Here is a 27,149-nt window from a genome sequence, read left to right on the forward strand (position 1 = left end):
GTAAAACAAGTATTGTCTCGTTATAAAATTAGTATAAAAATCTAATCTCTAGTAGGTTTCAGAGTAGCAGCCGTGTTAGTCTGTATAATCTCTAATAGTTATTGGATAATAGCCTAGTGATAGCTCAGGGAGGGAAAACTTTTAAAAGCATTCTTTAATTTTTATTGACGATCTAAATTGTATGGGTAATTTTATGATTTCAGTAGCGGTAATTAATAACAAATGGAGATAAATAATTTAGTTGTTTCTTAAGTATTAATAATTTATCCTTTCGATTCAGCTGTACTTTGGGGATTAAGCAGTAATGACAAGTGGTAAGTGCTGGTATATTGTGCAGGTATTACCATATTATTGCAAACATAACCTTTCAGAAAATGTCAAGACTTATTTATTCTAAGGATTACACAGAGCTTGTTTTTCTTACTGCCCTAACTTAGGTTACAACTGCTATAGTATCATTAGTTAATTCTGCTCCATGACATAGAATGTAAGGCAGGAGAAATAAACAAATGATTGTAATAGTCATAGTCTACTTTGGATGCTGTGCTAAAAACTTAGGGAAAGTACATCTAAATCTGCTTTTAGTTCAAAAGTCAAATGCTAATTATTTTTGCCTAAACTACCCCCTTCTGATTGATTTCTGTACCTTTCATATCCTTTTCTGTAAAGTGTCAGGATTTTAAAGAATCACCTATTGGTGATGGCAGAAATCCATACAACTACAGATTTAACTACTATGGAGACCTACAATGGCTTACACATCCGTTATCAAATAATGCCTGTTCAGCTACAAACTTTTATGGGAGTATCCCCAATATGGGGGGATAATAACTAGTACTCCTTTGCTTGTTATGCTGAAATTTATCAACTAAATACCATGGGCAAAACAACTAAAATGTAAATGTTGAATGATTGAAAGTTTTGTAATCTTATCCAGGGCTGTGCTGCATATGAACTGTATGTTATTTACTTGTTTTAAATAGTTTTGTACATCCATTGCTAATTATTCTGTGGTTTCTTTAATTAACCTTTGTAGATAATGAAACACTTTAAAAACTTTTTTTAATTTGATTTTGATTCAATATATACACCCTAGATCATGATTTAAAGAAACTTAATGTTGAGGTAACTGCAATGTCTTTCAGCAGGGTAACCACTAAATGAAGTCCCTCTCACCAAAGGACACTTCTAACCTTTTGTTTGGAAAGCGACATAGTACTGCAATCCTTAATTTCAAATGGAGCCTAGAATTAAATGTAAAAAATTATGTTCATACAAAGGTCATAATGAAAATTGAAGCTTCTGAATATCTTTAACTTTGTAAATTTTAAGTTGTCACAACGCTGTTAACTAGGCTTCATGACACATCTATAATGTGAATTACTAATGTTCCTGTTTAAATGTAAAACTTTATGTATAAATCCAGTGTAGAAAAGCTGGTGTGACTTAAGCTTAATTTTTTAGTTTTCACCTGTGTTCACTCAATGCTATATAAAGAATGAGAACTTAAAATAATGTGTTGCATTCAATTTTCCTGGTTTTTAATTTATTTTAAAAATGGAAAAGTACAAAGCAAAACATAGGTTTGTGCTGTCTGGAACTGATGGCTATTTGGAACCTGGGAAATTTTTGACTTCTGGAAGGAAGGTTGAGGCTCAAAATTAGACGGGAACTAGTAGGATTTGCAAACTAGGGGTAGCAAAGTGGGTCAAAGTAGTTGATTTTCTCTAAGTAGTCTATCCTGATGAACGAGGATTGCTTGAACTATTTTTTGGTAGGTGAAGGGGTGATTCCAGAAGTCTAGCCCCATGAAAATAATGTCAGTGTGCAAATTTCAATATATATGGCTCTATATATTTATATGGCACTAGAATTCCATATATGCTTATGGTCCATACATCATTTTAATTCATCCCTAATTTCTTTAAAAATGTTTATTTAAAAAATAAACATACAGAGTGACTGAGGACTACATAAATGTCAAGAATGAAGGAGTATGACAAAGCAACTTTGGAATTGTCTGAGAAGAAAAAAATCGTATAAGTTAATATTTTTAAAACTTACAGTATATTTTTTCACATTCATATTTAAAGATGACCAAATGGATTTTCTTCAGATTTAAAACAAAAAAACACCTCCCTCCCCCCAACATGCACGTTTAGCTTGAGACCAAACATTACAAATTTCAGTCAAGAATAGAATTTCTGGCTGCGATTATGATTAGAAACTAGAGTAGAATGGAATACCCACCCCGACATTCACTATAGGATCGCTACCATGTTGCTATAATAATTACATTTTTAACTAATGTAACTAAAGTAACTAATTTAGAAAAAATTGCAAAGCATCTAGCAAGTCAGAGAACTTTCCAGGATTGTTTCACATAATTTAAAACAATGCCTCTCCTAGTTGCCAGCAAACTTCTTTCCTGATTCTCTTCTCTCCTGGCTCCACTCCTAGCCATGCCATGGCTCATCTCCAGACCTGCCAAGTTTCCGCCAGAAGCTGGTGGGAGATTTGTATAGGATTGAAGGAAGATTTGGAGCTCTGTTAAATTTTGAAGCCCAGATGGGGCAACGTGATTTGTGTGTTTTATGTCAGCATGCCATACATCACAACAATCTGTGTGCTGACATAAGCGTTGATTGGACATTAATATGCTGAACTTTGAAAACTGAAAAATATGTGATATAAACAGATCTTTGTCAACAATGCCATAGAAAGAAACATGTTTGTGTTATGACAGTTCTATGCATAAAATGTATTCATCTCCAAACCAGAAGAATGTTTTGGTATATTTTAAAACAAAGCCAGCTTGAACATTAAAGCCCCACTCTAAGAAAGCAAACCTATTCAAGACAGCACTTGAACATGAACTTAACATTTTCTTAAATCCTTTTGAAGCCAATTGGACTTAACTATCAACTTAAAGTTAAACATGCTTAAGTGCTGTCCTAAGTAAGAATGGACTTAAACATGTACTTAAATGGTCTCCTGAATCAGTTCCAAAATGAGTGGCTGTTATTTTTATAATTTCTATTTCTTTGCATGTTGTGGTCATCTTGATGATGCCTGAGCATCTTCTGTACCTAAATTAGCTTTCCACATCATTTATAACATAAAGTTTACCAAAATTTGCACGTAATGGCCTTTGATAACTGTTTTTAAGTATAGTATGATTACAAGTTTATTTCTTGCTTTACTATTTGTTTAGTTTGTATTTGTTAATATCTATGTGGTGGTTTTGTGCAGGTTGGTAATATACCAGTAATAAAAATAATATTCATAGCCTGCCAAAGAACTTGGTTTAGAAAAAAATGTGGAATTTCCAGTGTCTGGATGCTCAGAGCTCACTGGTCACTACACTTCTACAATTGCTTTTTCTAATTGTCCTTTAGATTAGAACTAGCAAGAGCCTCTGAAATATAGGGTTAATGTATATCGTTATTGCTGGCCAGGTAGTTGTGGAGTGGGAAAATGTTCACAAGTTCAGCTTTAATTTTGTAGTAGTATATGTCATTAGGGTGTGATGTAATAATGGTGTGAGTAAGACATGCAGTCAGACTTCATTACCATAGTCCAAATGATCGCCTAGAATTTCCTTTCTAACCAGTAAGACAGAGTACAACAGCAAATTACCCTTCACCATGAAATTACTTCACAGAGGTCTGACTCCATGTGAAAACAAGCTTTGTTGGCCCCTACACAAGTGGTGGCTTTGAAAGGTCAGCAATCCACAGGATTGAATTACGTCAGGTACATGGGGAAGGGCATTATGGGATTGATCCTGCTGCCCCAAGCAGATTGGCCGGAGTGGAGCAGAAGCAGGTTATTTTGGGGGTTGATATAAAAGTGGTTTTCAGACACTTTCCTACCAGCGTTAAGAAGAAACATTCACCTTCCCCATGTGTTTTGCAGATGTCTCAATAGTCAAGTAGAAGGCTAGTATGTTGTTAAATATGGTATTTTGAGGGATATTGGGTTTTGTATTTTATATTTTTTTAAATTAAAAATCCTATACATTGCAGTGTAATGTGCTTTATCTGTGACTGTGTCAATGTATTTAGATCTACTTTTATTTAAATATTGGATGTAAATCATTGTTTGTATTTGGGAATTTTCTTATATATAATATAAAATCTTTGTATAGCTGATAATCTCATATGATGGTGATATTTACGATAGCCCTTTTTCTGTAAGTGTAGGGCACATGATTAGGAAAGAGAATCAGGATATGGAAAAGCCTTTAGAATCAGATGATGGCCTAATTCCTCCTCCCTGAAATGGGTATTTGGGGGTAATTGTTTGGACCTGCTACTTTCTGAAAATATGGTGGGTATGGCATCCGTACACAACTATCAAGGACAGAGTATAAAAACTCTGGGGACTGCTTTAAGATAAGCACATTGATTAAGTTGAAGCATTCTGCTTTTCATCATAATTTTATCATATTTTACTGCTCATCATACAGTGGTATCTACAAAGAATCTCTTAAGCACATTTTGTTCTTCAGTTAAATATGGAGGTCTCCATTCTGGTATCCAATGTGCATATTTCTCTGTCTTGTAAAATTCAGTATTGTATTTATGTGCAAACAGAGTAGCAGATTTTAGGATACATATGACAATACACTCTCAGATATCAGAGAGGAGATTTAAGCCCAAAATATCACAACTAAACTGAAAATATATCGAGAAATGGAAATTCGACACTACCGTTTTTTGGATTGATATGTTCCACAGTGTATTTTCTGATTCAGAAGAAAAACAAAAATGACTGGAAAAATATTTTGCTTATTATTAATGATATCCTTTATCATTTTATACTATTCTAAAACATGTAATTGGGTAATGCATTTTGGAAAAGATTGCAGTATCATGTTTTAATACATTTTTCAATTGATGAGGTTTTCAAAGGGACAAATAGTAGTTGGGCATCTAGCTTCCATTGAAAGTCAATGAAAGGTAGCTATCTAATGTTATGTATGCCTTTGAAAATCTTTCTCAATATGAATAAATGCATAAATCAAAATAAAGATTTAGAAAAAGTGTGAAATTTAGTTCTGAGTCAGCTCTCTCTCCAGATCATCTTAGTTAGGGCATGTTTTCCTTAGATGCAAATTACTAGAAGCTTTTTTAGTTTCTGGTTATTTCTAGGTATTGATGACCTATTTTCACTTCAGTTTGTCATTAGAAGACAAAGACTTACTACTCTCAGAACATTAATTATCTTTTTCATCACAGAAGATGTATATTTTGTTTCCATGTTTTACAGAATAAAGCAATTATGGAGCGTGTAACAAACTTGTCAGATACGGTAGTTGGTCTTGAATCATTTATTGGCTCTGAGAGAGAAACCAATCCATTATACAAGGATTACCAGGGTAAGTTCCATCTTTAGCAATGCAAAAAGTCTGCATGGAGTGCTTCTAGGGCACTTAGCAGCTTACTCTCCTATTGGAGTATCTCCTATGAAGTAGCATTTGATTTCATTTTGGAATATACCTCTTAAATGTTACTCCTTGCTAACCAATCTTGAGTTAGGCAATTTTTCAGTAAAGTGCATTAAGGCTGCAAAGGAAACATGGCAACTCCTTGCATGTTGTCAAGCCATATTACTGAGGCATGGCTCAATCAGATGTACATCTCAACAGGCAGGCTTTGGGGAATTCACATGCAGGGGAGGCTTGGCAATCATCTGACCAGTGAGCTGAACTTGTCATGAAATCAATATTTCTGATCTGCCAAGTTTTAAATAGAGAACGTGAAAAAACATGATATATTTAAGTGAATGAACTGCTAAATGATGCAGTATGCAAAACTTTGTGTTTGAAGATGATAATTTACTGTTTACTGCTTTTAATTATGGCAATTCTTCCTTCAAAAGTACTGAGTATGGAAATTAGTGTAGGTAAAAATAAATATGAAACTAATTTTTGTAGAGAAACTTATTATTCCATCCAGTCTTTCTAGTGACTTATTTTCAACATGTGTAACAGTGTTTAATCATTGGGTTCAGTTAACAAAGATTTTATAAAAGTTTGGGTTGCAGAACTATTTAAATTCTGAAAGATTAGAAGATATGCATAGCCTAAGCAGTGAATAACAAACAGTTTTAGCTAATCCAGAGTGGTGATCTGTGTGCGCATAAATTACCGCTATTATTATTGTGATACTACTGTAGTTCCATGGAAACCTCTAGTCTAAAGACTGAACTGCTTATTTGAAGCCTGCTGTAAGCATGCGAAAATGTGGCAATGTTTTTCCATGCTAGAGCACAGAAAATGAAGCAGAAATGGTATTGAAGAACACTTTTTATACTACTGTATGTATTCAGGCTGCAGTTTCATAAATCAGAGCAAACTTTTTTTAAAAAGAAAGAAAAGAAAAGAATGTACATTTGATTATTAGAAAAGAGTGGCTGAAAAAATGAACAAAAGCTACTACAAAAATAATTTGCCTATTATATAGGCCCTATGTGGCATTTTTGCATTCTAATACAGTTCTGTTAATTTAATATAATAGAATTTATCTTAATAGTGAAGGAGGTCTTTAAGACAATATATACCTTTCCTATCCTGTATTTACTTTAAGAACTCATGTTAAATACTTTTGTTTTTTTGTCCCAATAAATAATACTAAACATAAAAGCTTTACTGGTTTTTATTTTCTAATAGGTACTCTTTATCTCAAACTCTAAAAAATTGATCAGATTTGCAGGATTGAAATTTTTCTGATGGCTTTGGGGTGTGGTTTCTTTTCCTGAAAATTTCTTTGTAAAAGGTGCATTATTCACTGCAGATAACACAAGGCTCTGCCTATAGACAAAGTTCAGTAGACTGTTTTGATGACATTGCTGCATTTATGAGTAAATCCTAAATTTATTATTTTGTTTTAAAGCCTACAGTTTTGCATTAAACTTGTGAAAAGTAAGTAAAGGTTGAAGGTTGTGCTGATATCCCTTTATTAAACATGTATAATAATATTTTACAGCTCTGTTTGAGGTGGAGCTGCTCTACCTGTACATTATGGTCACATTTTGAACTATGTAAAGAATTCTTAGAATTCAGTGAATTGGAAAAAGAGGTTTTTGATTATTTTTATAACATTTTCCCAAGAATTTAGAAGACCCTTTTTAATAGGATATTATTTGTAAAACTCTATTTAAAAGTGTATGAAACTTTTTTCCTCTTTGTCTTCTGTAATTCCACCAAACAAAAAGTAAAAATTTGAAAAATACCCCACACTCGTCTTAATTTGTTTCCTCACAGCAGCCATTTTCAAGTGAGATAGCTCTTCTAAATTAATGTAACATTGAATTTGCCTCTGCAATATTTTCATGTAGACACCTTGAATTTGTGAATATCAAATGTAGGCCAGTAATTGAGAGCGTTGTAGAATAGTCTTAGTTTTCAACTGTGGAAAATGACCCCTAGGTTGTTCAGACACTGTATTAGGCTGAACAAAAACCATCCAGCGTCCTTGTCAGAAAAAATCAGCTTGAGTTTCAACTGACGGAATGCAGAGCTAGCAGTGTACCTAGTATTGTTATAAAAAAAAATTAGAACAGCTATGTAAAAGTCTTGCATGTAGAAAATTCATTTTTGTTGTGATGATGTAGGGGTTAAAATTTATCAAAGAGTGTGCTCTAAAATGCTGTGTACCACAACACTTTTAAAAGTCATTATCAAGGTACAAAATGAAATACTTTTCATTACAGCTTCACTGGTTATCAGTAACCCATAAGCCTTGTTTTGCTGGCTGCTTACTGGTGCATTTAATAAAATAAAGATCACTCAGTGGTGCCGTGGGCAGCATGCAAGGTGATAGCCATATTTGCTTACTGTAAATACAAGAGAAAATCACACACAAACCGGCTGTAGTTTTGACAAGTATTAAGATCCCTCTTTACATCTGTACTTCTGTACCAAAGTGCAATTAGTTTTCCTCGCACAAGGATTTCTGTTTATCTTATTCTGCTTGATTACATGAGTATAATCGCACCATTTGCTTCATTGCTCCTGGTAGTAAGCTGCAGTTTTAAAAGGGGAGGATGAGTGTGTGTAAATATACAGAATTCTGCTGTAAGACTCTTTAATTTATGCATCTGGATGACAGCATTTTCTTACATTTTTTCCTCCTTTTATTTTTCCTTTCCGCAAGGTTTGATTCATGTGCACCAGATTCCTCGGCTTAATAGCTTGATCTGTGATGTGTCAGGCACGAAGGACCTTGCTTTTAGATTAAAAAGGAAGCTGTTCACCATTGAGGTAAGAGAAACAGTTTTGTTTCACTATTTAGAACCCGAAAGGTGGAGCAAGTCCTACCTTTTAGTTTTGTGAAATACTTTAACTTTTGTTACATGTTCATTTAATTGTGGTTCACCTATTTAGAATGGTTTTATAAAATATTATTTTCAATATGCAGTCAAATTAAAAATAAGTCTCTCTAGCTGTACCAAATCAGATTATGCATAAACAGTTTATTTTGTTTTAAAATGTACATAGGAAGTAGGCCACAACCTTTAGTAACAAAGCATGACATACATATTTCTGAGGATGTCAGGAGCATGTTTAATTAAATGTTAATGACTTACTCTTACTTGTGTTAGTGAATGGGAAAATAGCTACATGTTATTACCCCAGTTGAGGGACTTTAATGTATAATGCTGCCTAAAATTGTATGTGGCATAAGGGATAAGTGTCCTTATCAGTATTCAAAAACCATTTTCTTTGCATTACTGAAATCACCTTTAGCTCTTTTATGTCATTTTAAACACAGTATCACTTACTCTAATGTCCTTTAGTAAATTTTCTACCAAATTTAAACTTTTTTTCTCTGACCTTTATACAGACGGTCCTGATGGAAGGGAGTAATACAAAAGATGTATTTCATTTTAATCTTGCTAAAGAGCAAATGAACATAGAACTATTAAGCAATTAGAGTTGATGTATTTATTAATGAACTAAATGTTCAGAGAAGGGAGAAGGCTTTTTGGATGATATGATAGTCATTGGTACAGTCTGAACATTTTTTTTTAACAAAGACATAAAACAGCCAAGCAGTCCTGACAAACCATTTTGTTTAATCTCTTTTCAAATGAAAAGCTCTTAAGCAAGCCACTTGTCTTAACTGCTTGAAACCATAAAAGAGAGAATTGCCACCAATAAATTAGCATATTTTTTACTTCATCACCAAATGATGGTCAATGTGCCTTGGCACTGCTTTGGTGTTTGGGACTTCACCCTTAAGTGACCACTTTGGCCCTTATTTGACCCTCTGCCCTCTTTAGCTGGCCACTTGATAAGGTAACTTAAGGGTTCTCTCCCTTTTTTTTTTTTTTTTTTTGCTTTCTCTTCACAATTGTAAGTAGCCCTAACCTATAAATCATTGAAAGGGCCCTATCAAGTGACAAATTAAGGTACCCTCCTCCTAATTAATGGTCATCAATGTCCTTAATTATCTAATCCTATTGAGAGTAGTTAATAGTTAATCGGTCAGCCAGTTCTTCATTCGGGTCATCTCTGCATGATAGCTAGAAGTTTCTCAACTGGAGATACTCCCTTCAAAAGCCACTTAAAGCCAAATGCATGAAGGAGATTGTTGGAGGGGCCGGGGTTTAAAGGTGACTTCTTTTCAATTTTTTTTCCCCACTTCTCAGAAAATACAGTTAAAGGAATAAACCACCATAGTGGTTTAGACCATTTTAACATAATTTCACTTTTATCAAAAGACTATTAGGTTTTTTTGAATCAGTCCTAGATTCATGCCAGGTTTTAGACATAAGCTATAATTATTTTCAGTAACACAAGCAAATATGCACCATTATTTTCTACTATATTAAATTCACATTTACTTTATCTATTAATTGAAATATTTTGAATTTTTCTTGCCTGGATCAGAAGATGATTCTTCTGTCCGCAAGATCTAAGGTTACCACTTTGTATTGCTGTAAAAAACAAATCAGGAGGCTCTGTATAAAGAATTTCATTAACCTAGGGACAAAAGAGTTTGAATCAGGGGTGTTATGGAACCCTTGGAAAAAAACTGTTGCTGTAGAGATGGGTAGATGACCCACTTGAATAATTTCAACCCTCATTGTTCAGATAGGGGCCCCTTTTGAATAATTTCAGTTCTTGATGGGGATAAACTTTTTGCAAACCAAGTTGAGGCAAGTCAGTCCTCTTTGAACAACTTAGACCATTATTCTACTGTGATATGCCTCTACCCATTGCACCAAGCTACAATCCATATAAGCTTCTCTTCTTCCCTATATTAGAAGGAGCAGGCCACGCACAGCCTGACTGACCAGGGTAGCTTTGGAAGGCATGGCACTTTTGAAAAAGAAAAAAATTAATGGATGAAAAAAGTAGGTTCTGGATAGAATCACTCAAAACTGGATACTACAGTTAAAATGTAATGCATCAGCAGTCAATTCCAAATCCTTTGGCAAAAACAAAAGGTAGCAAACTATGTGCTTTACAAGCAATATTGCAGCTTTACAAAAACAATATAAACTTTAAAGAGTTAAGGACATTTGTAGAGTCTAGTTTGGTAGAATTAGAAATGAGAATATATATTTAAATACATTACAGTTTTAGACAATAGCTGTGTAAAGTATGTTAAACATATCTGGGAAGGTGATGTTGAACTCTACCTGAGCGTATCTTTAAAATCAGATTATAAATGCTGAGGTAGGGAAGCACAACCTGTGACTTGTGACAAAATTGCTTCAAGGAAGTTTTCATCACTAGACTACTGCTTCTCAAGTGGCAACATTTGTAATGTGTGCAGTGAAGGAGGCCCCTTTATCTCCTCAAAAAAGCTGTCCAACTTCCTATTTCATTACAGTGTCAACTTTTAAAGTCCCTAATGGGCCACAGACTTGCTTTTCACATCAATAAACTTAACTACCTATAGTTTGGCCCTCAATAAAAAGGCTTAGATCAATGTCACAATTTTTTAATAGAATTAATTATTTCTAAGAGGATAGGAACACTTTATACAGCTTAGTACGCTTAGCTTTGTTAAAGTTTTTGTATATGAAAATTTACCTAAGAGAATTAATAGTCCTTTATGAGTTTCTGGTTTTTGTAAAAATTACATAGATTAAAAATTATTCCATAGGGGGAGTACTTTTTTGTGTTGAAGATTGATACATTTGTTCACCTTTTAAAATACATGCTCTGAGTGTTCTTACGGATTTACATGTTTCATTTTAAAAATATTTAGCTTAACTATTTGCAGGAAAACATGGCTATATTTGATAAGAGTTAGAACAGTTGTATTTATCTTTCCCAAAAACCTTTACTTGTTGCCATATTTAAACATGGCAAAATAGACATATCTAATGTGCATACCACTTTAAAGGACAAAATTTTGAAGTTAGCCTGTCTAATCCTATTTCTTCCCACTTTGGAATCTTAATTAGAAGGAGATAAAAACCATCATTTGACTAAATTATTGTCTTGAATCTGTAGCAAAAGATATAATCCGCAATTGGGCCAATTAGTGTACCCCATAGTTAGCTATGCTGAGGCAGGCAACTTGATTAGATCTGACACCAGCCTAGTTCCCACTGTTGTTTTGCCAGGTATGATGGTCAGACTTCAAAGGGCTTGAGGCATCAGCAGGGCAAGGTTTGGAGGCCAACTTAGGTCCGGTCGTTAATCTCTCTGCTAAAACCACAGCAGCCCTCGCACAAAACAAGCTTACACGACACAATCATGCGGTATTAAAGTTTAGGTTGAGTCATGCCAATTTGCCTTTGATTTTCTGATGATTGACTAAAAGATGGCTACATGACTAGACACACACTAAAAGTTTACTCATTAGGTAAGTTCCCCAAATATTTGAAATATTTTTTGATTTCTCAGTTAAATGTATGACAACCTTATTCATCTTAATTAAACTTTCCAGGCTAGTGTTTAAATACCTTTTCTTTGTGTATAACTGAGTGTAACTTGTATCAGCATTTGTTAGATTTTCACTTTTAACATGCCTCTCACCTTCTTCATAGTTTTTCTTGGTGTAACCACTTCCTTGTCATTCTAAAAGCCCTTTGTACCAAAAATATTAAAGAAAACTGTTTCTAAATGACAAGCTTTTGAAATCCTACAGACCTTTAAGGAAACTTTTTTTCTTACAGTCATTTATGTTCACTTACACTAATTCACATACAGGGAATTTCTTCATAATTTTTTTCCATTTAAATGTTGAGTAAAGTGCTGTTCTACCAATGTGATTACATAAGTGTTCCTTTCTTTTGCATTCTGATTTGTTGAAATATTGCGGTAACAGTGACATGTTTCCATTCTGAGAAGAGCCTAGGGCTGCTTTAGTATTATTCCAAATGATTGAAATTGCCATCTTGCTGACTTTCCCTTAGGCGGCTTAAGGCCTGTTTCCTTTAGTATTTATTTTGCATGTTCCCTCTGAGTTTGGCTGGCAGGACATCATTACCTGGTTTGATAGGACAGTTGGAATAAGATTCTTATTCTTTTGTTATTGTGTGGTGGTCATAAACTCCTACTATTATTTTGTTAAAGTTAATCATTTAAGAAATTCAGAGAAATGTTTAGAGATGAGAAACTTCATACAAATAATCTTTTAAATTACTACTGTTTTGTTATACACCTGATTTTTTTTTAAAAAGTCTTCAGATAATGGCCATTTAGTAGATTTACAAAATAATATTTGTTTCTTTATTGTGCAAATTTTGTCTAAGAATATCTACAATTGTTGTGGAAAAAATAAATTATTATTAGTTGCAAACACTCTGTATTCAGACCTGTACAAATAAGAAAAGTAATTATTAAAATCTTAGCTTTAAAGGATGTATAGTACCTGCACAAGTAGAGGATAAACTTTAGATCCTGTGTGCAAAAGACAATTCTGTTTGAAGCTCAGCATCATAGCTATGCTGCAATTCCACATATAGCCTAATAGTAGTGAGTTTCCTGAACTCAAAGGTCACATCTCTCAAAGGTGTTCCGTGAGGGAAGGAGAGGAAAATATAGAAAAGAATTAGAATTAGAGTACTCTTGTGGCAGTAAAGTAGCTACCATCTCAATGGCAGGCATTTACAGACTGTACTCCGAAGCACTCTACATCAGTTGTGCATTCTTTTAATGTCATATCCATTGCTGCCAAAGGAAAAAGCTATGCATTTAGGAGAAAGTCTAGAAAAGTGTAAGTGTGTGTGTGTGTGTAATAAATATGTGAGTTCCCTACAGCAATCAAAATAATGGACTTTTGTTTTTTCACCACCTAAGGAAGTTTTATATTATTAGAGGTGAAATGATTTCCAAAACTGGCTTGCTCTTCCAGGTGTCAGTTGTAACTACATAGTCACTTCAGTGTATGTTATACGTTCATTAATTATGTTAGGAAGGTTGTAACATGGTGGATTTTTGAAGTTACCATGAAGCACTGCTTTTGAGGGTCTCTTCTTGAATCCCGATACTTGAACCTTTTTGCTGTGTTCTCCTCTCCCCGTTTTTTTCCAAGACGTGTGCTGGGTCGTCTCAGTGTGACACCTTCATTTAACCAGAAGGGATTGCTGAAGGCCAAACCAAAGCCATTCTCCTTCCTCAGGAGCTGTGTCCTGTAGCACTTCCAATTTCTGCTAGCCCAGGGATGAAGGGATGAGCTCAAGACCTGAACTCTGAGCCTCAGCATGTCTGCACTCTGTCAGACCATTATATTGCTGAACCAGGCACCTTAAAATATTTCACAGTTATCATTCACTAAATGCATTGAGAATAGTGATGACTGCATATTGACTCAGGAGGATAATATTGCCAAGCTATTTTTGCTGATGTGAAAAATTAATCCTGTCATCAGCATATATGGCGTATATGTATGTGTGTACAGAGAGATGTACATCTTTGTGTAATAAAGTTATCTGCAAGTAAAATTATATATATTATATACACACATCTACATCTGTTTGAATAGTTATATCATCTGTTCCTAAGCTTCTTTCTCCAAGAAATTCTCTACTCAGAACAGCCTTCACTGATGATCATCTCAATTCTGATTGTATTTCACTTTTTTTTTTATAAAGGTGCATTATTTTCCATTTTATCAATGCATATGAAATTAATGAACTATTTCAGGTAACATTTTTTAAAGAAAACATATAGGCCATAAACTGTGTAAGTATAAGAACTGTTAGAAGCTAGAATATAATCACTTATTGGAATCTTAGTCAAGTTATATATCAGAGGGGTAGCCGTATTAGTCTGGATCTGTAAAAGCGACAAAGAGTTCTGTGGCACCTTGTAGACTAACAAATATATTGGAGCATGAGCTTTCGTGGATGAATACATGCATCCGACGAAGTAGGTATTCACCCACGAAAGCTCATGCTCCAATACGTTTGTTAGTCTATAAGGTGCCACAGAACTCTTTGCCACTTAGTCAAGTTATAGTTTCCTAAGGCCTTGTCTACACTACAAGACTATTTCGAATCAACTTAGTTCGAATTTGTGGATTCGACCTTATGAAGTCGAATTTGTGTATCCATACTAAATACACTAATTCGAATTTCTGAATCCACATTCACGGGGCCAGCGTCGACTTTGGAAGCGGTGCACTGTGGGAAGCTATCCCACAGTTCCCGCAGTCCCCGCTGCCCATTGGAATGCTGGGTAGAGCCCCCAATGCCTGCTGGGGGGAGAAATGTGTCGAGGGTGGTTTTGGGTAAGTGTCGTCATTGAACCGTCAATCACAACCTCCCTCCCTCCCTCCGTGAAAGCGCCTGCGGGCAATCTGTTCGTGCACTTTTCTGGTCAGTGACAGCGCGGACGCCACAGCACTGCAAGCACGGAGCCCGCTGCGATCATCGCCGTTTTCTCCTCCTCGCACTTTATCGTCCACGTCTTCCACAGTCAGCTGCTGAGAAATTGGGCTACTTTTCAATGGTGCTGCAAGCACTGGGGGACCATAGGGGACGTTTTACAAACATCAACGTCGGGTGGCCGGGCAAGGTTCATGATACGTGTGTTTTCAGGAACTATGGGCTGCTCAGACGCCTGCAGGAAGGTAGTTTCTTCCCGGACCACGAAATAACTGTTGTGGATGTGCAGATGCCTATAGTCATCCTCGGGGACCCAGCCTGCCCGCTAATGCACTTGCTCATGAAGCCCTATACAGGCACCTGGGACAGCGACAAGGAACTCTTCAAATACCAGCGAGCCGCGAGCAGCGTGACCTGTGACTGTTCAGTTTCTTTACAGATAAGCTGAACCTGCCCCTGTTTCTTTACCCAGTTACTGTTGACTCTCCTCTTCGGTTACATACCCCGTTCACCCCGTTACCCCCACTTCCAGCATACGTGTAAAAATAAAATACATGTCCCATTATTACTTAACAAAGGTTTCTTTATTCATGACTTTTCGTGAAAGGGTTGAAACTGGGACGCAGGCTGTGCTGGGTAGGGTGTGCGGTGATGTAAAGACCGCCTCTAAACTCAAGGAATGACAGGCTCCTGCTCCTAGAGCGGTCCGCAGTGCCGGAATGCTTCTTTCAACGGAGCCTGCCATCCCTCTTTATGGAATTCTGTGTGCGGGCGGATATGTGACCTTGTGGTGGAGGAGGACGGATACAGATTCCTCAGCTGCGTGACTCAGCGGTCCAGGACAAGGACCGCTGTATAAGATCTGTAACCGCCCTCCCCCGCTGCAAAGTCACATCTCCCCCGCCCACACAGATCCTGGAAACCACCTCCAAAAACCGACCAGGTTGCCTACTGACTGCACCGTGTGTGTGACCCGCTGCTGATCCTGCCCCCGTGTCTGTACCCTGGGAAAGGTGACTGTCCTATGCAATTAACCACCACCTTCCCCACGCCCCCCATTCGAACACAGTCTTCTTTGAAAAAACATAACGGAAACAGTAATTAACAGCAAATCATTTTTATTAATTAAGTAGACAGTTAGGGGATGGGACTGGGATTGGGACTACTGTGAGTCTGGAAGTGAAGGACTTCGGCAAATGTAGGGTATGAGAGCTTTTGGGTACTTGAGCACTGTGCTGTGGTGCAGTGACAGTATTCACGTCCCCGGCCGCCCCTCCTCCTGATTATTTTCGGTGAGGGGGGTATGGGACTTTGTGGCGGGGGAGGGCGGTTGCAGATACACTGCAGGGGGGCTCTGTCCTCCTGCGGTCCTGCAGAACATCCACAAGGCGCCTGAGCGTGTCCGTTTGCTCCCTCACTAGTCCAAGCATTGTTTCAGTCGCCTGCTTGTCTTCCTCACGCCACCTCTCCTCCCGTTCGCTGTGTGAGCGCTGGCCCAGAGAGACGGTCTCCCTCCACTGGCTCTGCTGGTCCGCCTCTGCTAGGTAGCAGCCCATACGTTCCTCGAACATCTTGTCCCTTGTCTTTTTCTTTCGCCGCCTAATCTTCGCCAGCCTCTGCGAGGGGGATGCTGTGGCAGGTCTGGAGACAGTGGAAGCTGTGAGATGGGAAACAGGGAGTGAATTCCTTGCAAAGATACATTTTTGCGAACAATTAACTGAGTCTAGGCTGTCTCTGTGAATTCTGGGTTGAGACCCCTGTGCCTGCTGGGGCAGAAATCATTTTCGCGGTGGATTCTGGGTAAATGTCGCCAGTCATTCCTTCCTCCGGGAAAGCAACGGCAGACAATCATTTCAAGCCCGTTTTCCCAGAATTGCCCTGGCATACGCCATAGCGTGGCAACCATGGACACTGTTTTGCCTTTTGTGTATGTCACCGTATGTGTACTAGATGCCGCTGACAGAGGCGGGCCAGCAGCGCTACACAGCAGCATGCTTTTGCTTTTGCATGACAGCAGAGATGGTTACCAGCCATATTGTACCATCAACCATACCATAAATTGGTAATAAGATGGTAATAAGATGGGCATGGTTACCTGTCCTTTTGCACTGCCCCATTTGGGGCTGTCATAAGTGCTCCTGGCCGAGCAGCCAGGGGCGCAAAAGCAAAAATTGGGAATGACTCCCTGAGTCAATCCCTCCTTTTTGGTATCTAAAAATAGAATCAGTCCTGCCTAGATTATGGGCAAGTGTACTAGAGAACCACTGTATCATAGAACCAGAGAGCACAGCTGCTCTGTGTCCGATCCTGCATAAATTATGAGCTGTATGCTATTCACAGGGGGTGCTCCTGCAACAACACCACCTGTTCATTCCGTTCGTACCCCAGCCTTCCTGGGCTACCATACCATTGTCCCCCCACTTGTGTGATGAAGTAATAAAGAATGCAGGAATAAGACACAGTGACTTGTTTGTGAGAAATGAGTGGAAGGAAGCCTCCAGCTGCAATGATAGTCCAGGCAGGACATTAAGGAGTGTGGATGAAGGAGCCCATCATCCCTCTGCTAGTCCAGGGGCAATCGAATCTTTTATTTACAATGAAGGGTGGGGGCTGATGGAGCTCAACCCCCTGTTGCAATAATGAGGACGGTTACCAGCCATATTGCACCATCTGCCATGAAAAATTAGGGACAGGCGCCCTTGATCGACCTTACTGATGCTAGTCGGCATGGTTACCAGCCCTTTTGCACTGCCCCATGTGCCAATAGGCTGATGATGAGGACGGATTTCCATCGTTTTGTACCATCAGCCATCCATAGCGTGGGGGAGCAAGGATGTTGGTGTTGAGTGCTGCACCATCGCGTCTATCTGCAGCATTCAGTAAAGATAGGGTGACATGTAAAAGAGTCAACAGAGGATTGTTTTCACTTCTGGTGGTGGGTGGGGTGTGTGCGCAAATTGCCGAACTATGCCCTGACCCACCGCAGACACTGTGTTTGACCCTAGAAGCATTTGGAGCTCATCGAAGAATGCAAATACTTTTCGGAGACAGCAGGAACTGTGGGATACCTTGCGTCCTCATTCCCCCCTCCCTCCATGAGCGTCCATTATATTCTTTGGCTTTCCGTTACGCTCGTCACGCAGCTGCGTGCTGAGTCTGTGCTATGCCGTCTGTCCGTAGATTTTTTAAAAATACTTTGGACCAGGCGTAAAATTACAGTAATTACCCTAATTAGATGCAGGAGTCTCCGAGCGAGATCACCCTGAGGAGTGTCACTGAAGGAGATAGAGAGTGCATGCTGCGTGAAAGCTAGCACGAACCAGGGCCCGATACAGCCGTGCTCGGGGAGGCAGTGCTCCCTGAGTACCTCATGAAAGCCTTGCGCGGAAAACTGTGCTACCACGGAGCACCCAATAAGGCAGCTCTCCTCAGGAACCTCCTGCTGATGCTTTTCGATTAACGCAAGGAGAGCTTCGTGGAGATCTCCAAGGATGATTTCTGTTCTATCCCCATATCTAGAGAGACCTCCTTTTCACACAGTTAAGATTCCTGTTATATTAAGAATAAAAGTTAGCATGGTTAAAGCACTTACCGACTGCTCCTTCCCCTGATTCAGGGTCCGGGTTAATGGCCGGGGAGGGTTGTTGGGGGATCTCCGTGACGGTGATGAATAGATCCTGGCTGTCGGGGAAACCAGCGTTGTAAGCGCTCTCGCCTGCCTCATCCTCCACAAACCCTTCCTCATCTTCACCGTCCGCGAACATCACCGAGGAACTGGCCGTCGACACCGTCCCATCATCAGAGTCCACGGTCACTGGTGGGGCAGTGGTGGCAGGCTCCGTAGCGTCCGTTTGCCGCTTTGATTTTTTGGTAGCCTTGTCTGGGGTCCTTGATTTTCACGCGGCACTGCGTTGCATCCCGCCTGTATCCTCTGTCTCTCATGGCTTTGGAGACCTTCTCGTAGGTCTTCGCATTCCCTGTTTTGGAGCGCAGCTCCGAAAGCACAGACTCCTCGCCCCACACACCGATCAGATCGAAGAGTTCCCAGTCAGTCTATGCTGGGTCCCTCTTTCTATTCACAGATAACATGAACTCCTCTGCTGGAGAGCTCTGCATCGTTGCAGGTGCTGCGGAGCTCGCCCCGATGTCCAGCCAGGACGTCAGATTCAAAGTGCCCAGACAGGAAAATGAATTCAAATTTTCCCGGGTCATTTCCTGTGTGGCTGGTCAGAGAATCCAAGCTCGGACTGCTGTCCAGAGCGTCAACAGAGTGGTGCACTGTGGGATAGCTCCCGGAGCTACTAAGTTCGATTTGCATCCACACCTAGCCTAATTCGAGCTAGCCATGTCGAATTTAGCGTTACTCCACCTGCCGGGGTGGAGTACCAAATTCGAACTAACGAGCCCTCTAGTTCGAATTAAATGGCTTCCTGGTGTGGACGGTTGAGCGGTTAGTTCGAATTAACGCTGCTAAATTCGAATTAAAGTCCTAGTGTAGACCAGGCCTAAGTATGGATCAAAAAGACTCAACTACATTCCTGTGTATTGGGATGAACTTCTGGCAGGTATAAGTCCTATATACAGTACACAGCATATACAATCATGTTGGGGGATCCAGTTTCCATGTAAACAGGACATCCCTCCCTGTGCTTTAAAGATTGTGCTAAAGTATTAGTATGATTCTTAAAACATATTGAGATCTCATTACACCTCAAAATGGAAGCTGACATTTCTTTGGCAGGAGGACAACCATGTTGTAACTTGATCCTTTTACGTAGATGTACTTGTAGTGTAGTAGGCAGCACTTCACTTAAATTTTTAGTTTCAAAACAACGAGGCTATGAGGTTTTCTTGAGTGTTTCAGAAAGCATTGCTCTTTGATTTACTAATGATATAAAGCTTGGGTAGTGGCTACAATCCAGGGGCTTGATTCCCCTTTGGAAGCATGTGGGCTTGGTGGATCACATGAAAGATAGTGGCTGTTCTGAATGTTTCCTCCCTGTTCTTGAACTGCTCCCTGCCTTCTCCTGAACATCACACATTTGAGATTCCACTTCAGCTCAGAGGTTGGAAGGTGGCAGATTCAAGGAACTCTGGCTGTACACCATGTGAAGAAAATACTATAGTAAATTGTAATGGAGGTTAATGGTAGTCCAACCAGAATTGCTCCAAATTGTGCCATTGATGCACCTGCCCATCTTCTCCTACTGTAATAATTAAGATATTCATTTTGTTTTTTAGAAGCATAGATGGAAAGAGGGTAAGCATAATAGCATTGAAATTTTCTTCAAATAAAATTAAATGTTAGCTTTCTTAAACAAGAGATCCTAATCAAAATTAATACCCTTATAACTCCATGTTCCATTCTACGTTATTTCATCTAGTAGCCAGTTCAGGTTCTTTTTACCTGATATGGTGTAGTTCACTGAATTGTTTTGTCAGATGCTGTCAAGCCAACCTACCATTGTTAAAGAAAATCAAACTAAATCATTTTGGCATGAGCCTTCCAGGAATAAGGCGCAGAATATGAAGGGTTTGATGACATCAAAGATTTGATTTCAATATTGTAAAAGACTGCCTGTCAAAAATGTATTACATTCTTTCAAATAATTTCAATAAATAAATGGGTTTAAAATTCTGACAGTACACTTTAGATAAGGTTTTGGGTTATTATTTTAAAATTATCATTACTTTGGCTAAAATAATATTTGAAATGCAATTCCTTTTAAAAAAAATTCTGAATATTGATAATTTGTAGAAAAATGAGAAATCAAATAAGATCTTTGTACTGCACTGAATTTAAAACTGAACAATATTATTGCAAAATGAAGAAGATGAAATTCCTGAATCTGAATATACTACTATTTAGACATTTTAGTTTAGAAAATTCTGCCAGTATTTGTCACCAGTTAATATTAAGTAGTCCTGGCTGATATTGACTGGTCAGATTGGAGATTGGTGCATGAAGATAATGTAGCAAATATCACCAGAACAAAACTGAAAAATCACCAACTTCTAGATAATGTGTTTACCTTTGCAGTATACTGTATCTTTCATATTTTGTTAACAGAATTAACTTTCTGTTTACAGGGAGAGAGAATTCCATTAACTTCCTCAAAACTTTGACAATTGAAATGTTGTAATTCAATGTTTTTGCAGTTCCTTTTTAATAAGCTGAAGTCTCATTCATTTTTATTTAAATAAGTTATTCTTTTGTTTAGAAATATTGATACCAATTTGTAATGTAGTTTTGTTGCACCACTGGAAGAGCATGAAACAAAGCCATGTGTTCAATTAAAGGTCACTTGGACATATTGTAATGGACTAAGGGTCAGTGCTACAGAATGAAATGCCCTTGTTCAGTCTGTAAATAAATGGGTCAGTTTATCTTGCGTTTCCCATACCAAAAACGGATGTTGACACATTCCCAGTTTTTTAATATTAAAAGATACAAATTATGAACAAGTTGACTAGACTAAAAGGTATCTCTATGATACACATATTGTTAGTAAGGATAGAAAATACCTTACGTATCAAAGGGCATGTCTATCTACACTGGGAGTTATTCTTGAATAGCTATTCCTGATTAAATATTTCTGATTAACACAGTGTGTAGATGCTCTTACTCTGGAAGAAGAGTTCCTTATTCTGAATTAGTGTAATCAAGTGGATTAAGCTGAAGAGTAATAAGGCACTTGTATTATGGAATAAGAGTATCCACACATGGAGTTAGTCAGGAATAATTCATCTTTAAATTCACACCATCTCTTATTCCAGACTAACTTTCTTTTGTAGGCAAACTCTGAGTATAACATATATTCCATACAAATGTTTACACTTTAGCATTTTTTTAAAATCATATGCTTAATAATTTGGGAAATAGTGGAAGAGTTCCCTTTCCTTGTTACATTAATATTCATTAATGTCAGGACCTGACAACCAGCAATAGATAACCCTATTACTTTTGTAGTGATACTGTCAACAAAGATAGAAATTCAGTAAAATTCTAAAATTTGATTTCAAGCCACACAAAATCACTGATGAGAAAATATCCTTTTGCGGAAAAACTCAATGCATTAATTTTAATTTGGGTTCTTTGGAGCTGGCTCATTTGATCCAAACTACCTTCATAAAGGGGATGAGGCCGGTGGCTAACCACAGTTTTCTTATGAAGATTTTTTTCTTGCTTATTTGTATTTTTGAGCCCAAGTCCTGGTGTAGGAGGATAGGTGACTCATCAGGAAGCAATTGAGAGTGATATTTTCAACAGCAATTAAGGGAGTTAGGCACCCAGTTCTTATTCTTAATGGGAACTTGGTGCTAGCTCCCTTAGCTACTTTTGAAAATCCCATCTCAAAAGTTTAAATGCCTAAATAATATCAATATAGAAGTACAAACTATTATTAATGTCTTTAATACAAGCAACTCTCTTTACAAATAATAATTAATTAAGTCTCACCACAACCCTGTGAGGTAGGGAAGTAGCATTATATCTACATTTTATATATGGGTAAACTTAGGTAAAGGAAGGCTAAGGAATTTTCAGAAGCCTAACAGGCAGCCAAATCTGACTGAAAATCGGTAGAAGTTGGGTGCCAAACTCCATTAGGCTCGTTTGAAAATCTTGGCTAAAGTTACCATCAATATCTACAATGACATTGCTTTGAGCTGTACAGGAATTCTTTCAAAGAAATGGGTTATAAAAAGATAGTATGGAACTAAATATTTGAGAAGTAAACTCAACAACCAGCGAGGGTACACATCCCCAAACTAAGGACTGACTATGGGAAAGTACCATTAAAGGATTTATCAGTTATATAGAATATTAAAGAATTGTTGTAGTTGAAAACTTAGTCACCTGTCAAGGTGAAAGAAAATATAATACTGAGATTTGGGCTAGAAAGGCTGAAAATCAAATGTTCCTAGCACCTGAGTTGGCTATTATTTCACTGTTGACTTAAAAGGAATAGTTCCACCTATTTCTTCTTAGCGTATGCACAACATGCCTCAGGGGCATATGACCAGGATTCATCACCGAATTTGGTCTGCTGGTTGGATCGTTAGCTTCCCCAGTTGGGCCAGGTACTGACAGGAGTGCATATGCCCCTGATCCATGCCCCACCATTCCTCCTATTAAATCAGCAACACCACTTCATTTAGGAAGTCTACTGAAATAGATGAAATTCAATAAGTGATATCGCAAAAGAATTTCCCATACCACTTGCATTAAATGTTGATAACAACCCATTCTGGGAACATAGCTTCAGAATTCCCAGCAGGAGGAGTCAGGAAGCCATCAGGGTAGAGTCTTGCTGTTTCAGAATACTAATTATAGTCCTTTTCTATAGCACTCTTTGGCTTGAAAGATTCCATCACAACAAAGTGGTAGGAAAACTATACAATGGAATCATTTAATCCATTACTGGAATACAACCGCCTCTTGTGTGAAATGTGACAACTGCTTAAGAGAACACAACAACATTATATAATTGTTTAGGATAGGTAGTGAATACTTTATCCAACTGAAACTTCAGCAACAATGTAGATATATAAAATTTAACTACCCAAATTGTAATTTGGCCAATATAAAAATTATTTCATTCTGAGTGACTTAAGTGGTCAGAGACCTCAATTTTTCATCTAGTTAAAATGTGTCATCTCCCTTAGAACAGTCCTCTTTAATCCTATGCTAGTGTGTTATTTTGCTGACTTAGAAGAAAGAGTGCCCCCTATTGAATATCAACATCTCTTCATTCAAAAATACAATAGTATTCCTTAGAACTTTTTGTTTAAGGATAACCTTGACCTTTCTTAGCTTGTGAGATTTGACAGAATCACAGCAAAAACTGGTATGACTACAGGACAGAAAAAAAGATGGGGTACTCCATGCTATTTTTTTTTAAATGCTTTACAACCGCCATTCAAAACCACTGCTTTTTTACCTAGCATAAATTGTGGGGGGAGAGGCAATATGGAGATAAACTCTATATTCTGGAGTTCAGCAACTTCAACCAAAAAGTTCTTGGCTAGCAGCAGTAAATCCTCCCATCAATGCAAGCGTAAAAGACACAATAACTAAGGCATGAATAAACATACAACTTACATATTTAGATCTTGGCTACTTCAAGTTTACTATTATTACTGTTCCTGTCTCTGACTTTTTTTTCCTGTATGTTTTAGTGGCAATTTATAAAAGTTGCTTGTTAAGCAATTTAAAGTTTAACATTGATCACTTAAGATCAGCTTGTTTGTAATACCTGGCTGTGGGCACACCAGGCCCCTTAAGATGAGACAAAGATTACTTGTGGCATTGAACAGAGGCTGCCTGGCCTGCTTGTCCAGCATAACTCTGGGATGTCATCTCTTAACAATGTTATCTTCAATTTGAATGCTGTCAGCATGTAAAGGTTCAGATCTTCTGTTGGCCACAAACCCCTTCACTTCGGACACTTTGAGGCAGGAACTGTATGACATGTAACTATCACTTCTAAAAAATGACTAGTGATTTTGGATGCCCAACTTTTGAGACACCTTTAAATAGTTTGATTTTCAGAAGGTGAGTGCTCAACGCTTAATGAAAATCATTCTTCTTTAAGGTTCTCATAACCTTATTATCAGGTTCAACACCTAAAAATTAAGGCACACAAAATCACTAGTTACTTTTTTTTATTTTGGCTGTTGTCTATTTAACCGTCTTTCCTAGACCTCTAGGCTCTCCTCCCCCAACACATTGGGAGCAGTAGCAGCGCTATAATTAAAGTTGCAAATTAAAAGTTTCCATTAAAAATGCTATTTTAATACAGTTAATAACTGCATGAAACATTCACCTTTTGGGACTGACTTTTATGAATGGCAGAGCTCTGTCCAAATAAGATTTGTTTATTTTAAGTTTGAGCAAAAGCCATTCAATCATATAAGTGAGATGAGTGGTGTGTGTGTTGGCTGGGTGGGGGAGAAATAAATTTCACCTTACATTTAAAAAAATAAATCTTGCCTCCTTCTCACTTTTTGTTTAAAGAAAAAATAATAATTCTACAGCTGAAGTGGCTAAGGTTTGAAAGTTGCAATTTGGCTTAGAAATACTCTTCTGCATGGACTTGTTCTGGAGAAAATTGGCTTTGATGTGACCAAGTTATGAGTGAGTGAATCAAATACTGAGTATATCTACTAGAATATTTTTCTAAGGTAGTTTAGGGGCCTTTCCCAGAATCTGCAGAAGCTTCATTAAGTGTTGGAACTGTGTGTGTCCGTCTGTTCGTCCAACGGACTAAGGTAACAGCAGAGTTCTGCTGGCCTTGGTCAAGGATAACAGTGTCCCAGTGGCATCTAGCCAAATAGTTCCAGCTTTTGGAAATTGCACACTTTATTTGCAATTTTTTGCAAGGCAGCAGGTAACTACACATATAAGAGGACTAGCTCAGACCTGTAACTAGCTCAAACCTGCGCCTTGGACCTCTCGCTAGATCCACAAATCCAGACTATATCTAAATCTTGCAGGTTATTTCCGTAAGATGGCCTTTACTATCCATTCACACATCTAGAACTCTCATCCAAGCTCTCGTCATTTTGGATTTCAGTTACAGCAATATCCTTTTTTCTGACCTTGAAAAATACAATCATGCCCCACTCATATCTATTCAGAATGCTGCTACAGTGATCATCCTCCTACCCCATCATTTTGACCATGTCACCCCTCTTTTGAATCTCTCCACTGGTTCTCTTCCACATCAAACGTAAGCTGCTTGTATTCACTTTCAAGGCCCTTCATAGACAGTCCCCACCCTACCTATTATCCCTCATTTGCTATTGAGCTATCAGTGCTTGCTTCCAATCAGCCCAGGATGCCATGTCCACTGCTCATTTGTTAAATTTTCAAACAAGCAATTTCATGCTTTCTGCCATGCTTCCCCTGACACTTGGGCTGTGCTCCCCATAAGTATCTGCAAAGCTACCGTATTTATCGGCGTATAACACGCACTTTTTTCCCCTGAAAATAGGGGGCAAATGATGTGTGCGTGTTATACGCCGATATAACCTTAAGAAGCCCCCCAGCGGCGCAGAGCGCCGCCCTAGCCCCCGCCCCCCTCCCGAGCAGCGCGGCCCTAGCCCCCGTCCCCCCCAGCGGCGCGGCCCAAGCCCCCACCCCCCGAGACCCGGCCCGCGGCCCGAGCCCCCACCCCCCGAGACCCGGCCCGCGGCCCGAGCCCCCACCCCCCGAGACCCGAGCGGCGCGGGCCCGAGCCCCCACCCCCCGAGACCCGAGCGGCGCGGGCCCGAGCCCCCACCCCCCGAGACCCGGCCCGCGCGGCCCGAGCCCCCACCCCCCGAGACCCGAGCGGCGCGGGCCCGAGCCCCCACCCCCCCAGCCCCGCCCGGCGCGGCCCGAGCCCCCACCCCCCGAGACCCGAGCGGCGCGGGCCCGAGCCCCCACCCCCCGAGACCCGAGCGGCGCGGGCCCGAGCCCCCACCCCCCGAGACCCGGCCCGCGGCCTGAGCCCCCACCCCCCGAGACCCGAGCGGCGCGGGCCCGAGCCCCCACCCCCCGAGAGGCGCGGGCCCGAGCCCCCACCCCCCGAGACCCGGCCCGCGGCCCGAGCCCCCACCCCCCGAGACCCGAGCGGCGCGGGCCCGAGCCCCCCCCGCCCCGGCTCACAGCGCAGCAGCCGCATGGCTCCGGAGGGGGCTGAGCTCTTTCCCGCTCAGAGCCACGTGGGGAGGGGGCGGGGCCGCAAACTCCAGGCTCAGGTCAGCTGCCTCTGCTGGGCCCGGAGCTTTATTTGAAATTTACCGGTAAGTTTTTTTCCTGAAATTTCCCCCTTAAAATGAAGGTGCGTGTTATACGCCTGTGCGTGTTATACGCCGATAAATACGGTACTTAATTATCCACCTACAAATCCCTCCTCAAAACTCTTCTAGATGCCCACAAAAAACTTGATACCAGTTAAGCTGCTAATGTGCAGTGACCACTATCGCGCTGACCAGTATTGTCTCATTATTTATTTAGACTCCCCTGACTGTATCCATCTGTTGTCTCTTGTCTTATACTTAGATTTTAAGCCCCTTAGTGCAGGGGCCATCTTTTATTTCTCTATTTGTACAGCACCTAGCATAATGGAGTCCTGGTTTATGACTAGGGCTCCTATGTTCTAGGTAATACAAATAATTACTACTATTACTAATAAGGTTCTGTCATTGAACCTTAACATTGCCATACCCTGCCTTTTGAGTGTTTAACTGAGCAACCTGAAAATTGCATGATTATTTGGGTGGGAGAGAGTGTATGGAACAATTATTAATTAATCTGCAGTATTAAAGGGTTGTTTTTTTTTTGGAACTCTGGCATTACA

The 27,149-nt window shown here is 39.2% G+C and overlaps 1 protein-coding gene across 6 annotated transcripts in view; it reads left to right on the forward strand.

The window, feature by feature from the left end:
• ELP4 (elongator acetyltransferase complex subunit 4) overlaps window positions 1-27,149 on the forward strand; it is a 293,928-nt gene that overhangs the window by 115,534 nt on the left and 151,245 nt on the right. For 4 of the 6 annotated variants that reach the window (XM_045016036.1, XM_045016038.1, XM_045016037.1 and 1 more), the window contains exons 8-9: window positions 5,275-5,383; window positions 8,163-8,269. In XM_045016036.1, the coding sequence (XP_044871971.1) occupies window positions 5,275-5,383; window positions 8,163-8,269 (216 nt within the window). Of the gene's footprint in view, window positions 1-5,274; window positions 5,384-8,162; window positions 8,270-11,592; window positions 11,614-13,508; window positions 13,786-27,149 lie in introns of those variants that run through there. The other 2 variants (XM_045016039.1, XM_045016041.1) reach the window with 2 other exon arrangements.

The sequence above is a fragment of the Mauremys mutica genome, chromosome 4 (assembly GCF_020497125.1).
Source record: "Mauremys mutica isolate MM-2020 ecotype Southern chromosome 4, ASM2049712v1, whole genome shotgun sequence".
NCBI classification, from domain to species: Eukaryota; Metazoa; Chordata; order Testudines; family Geoemydidae; genus Mauremys; species Mauremys mutica.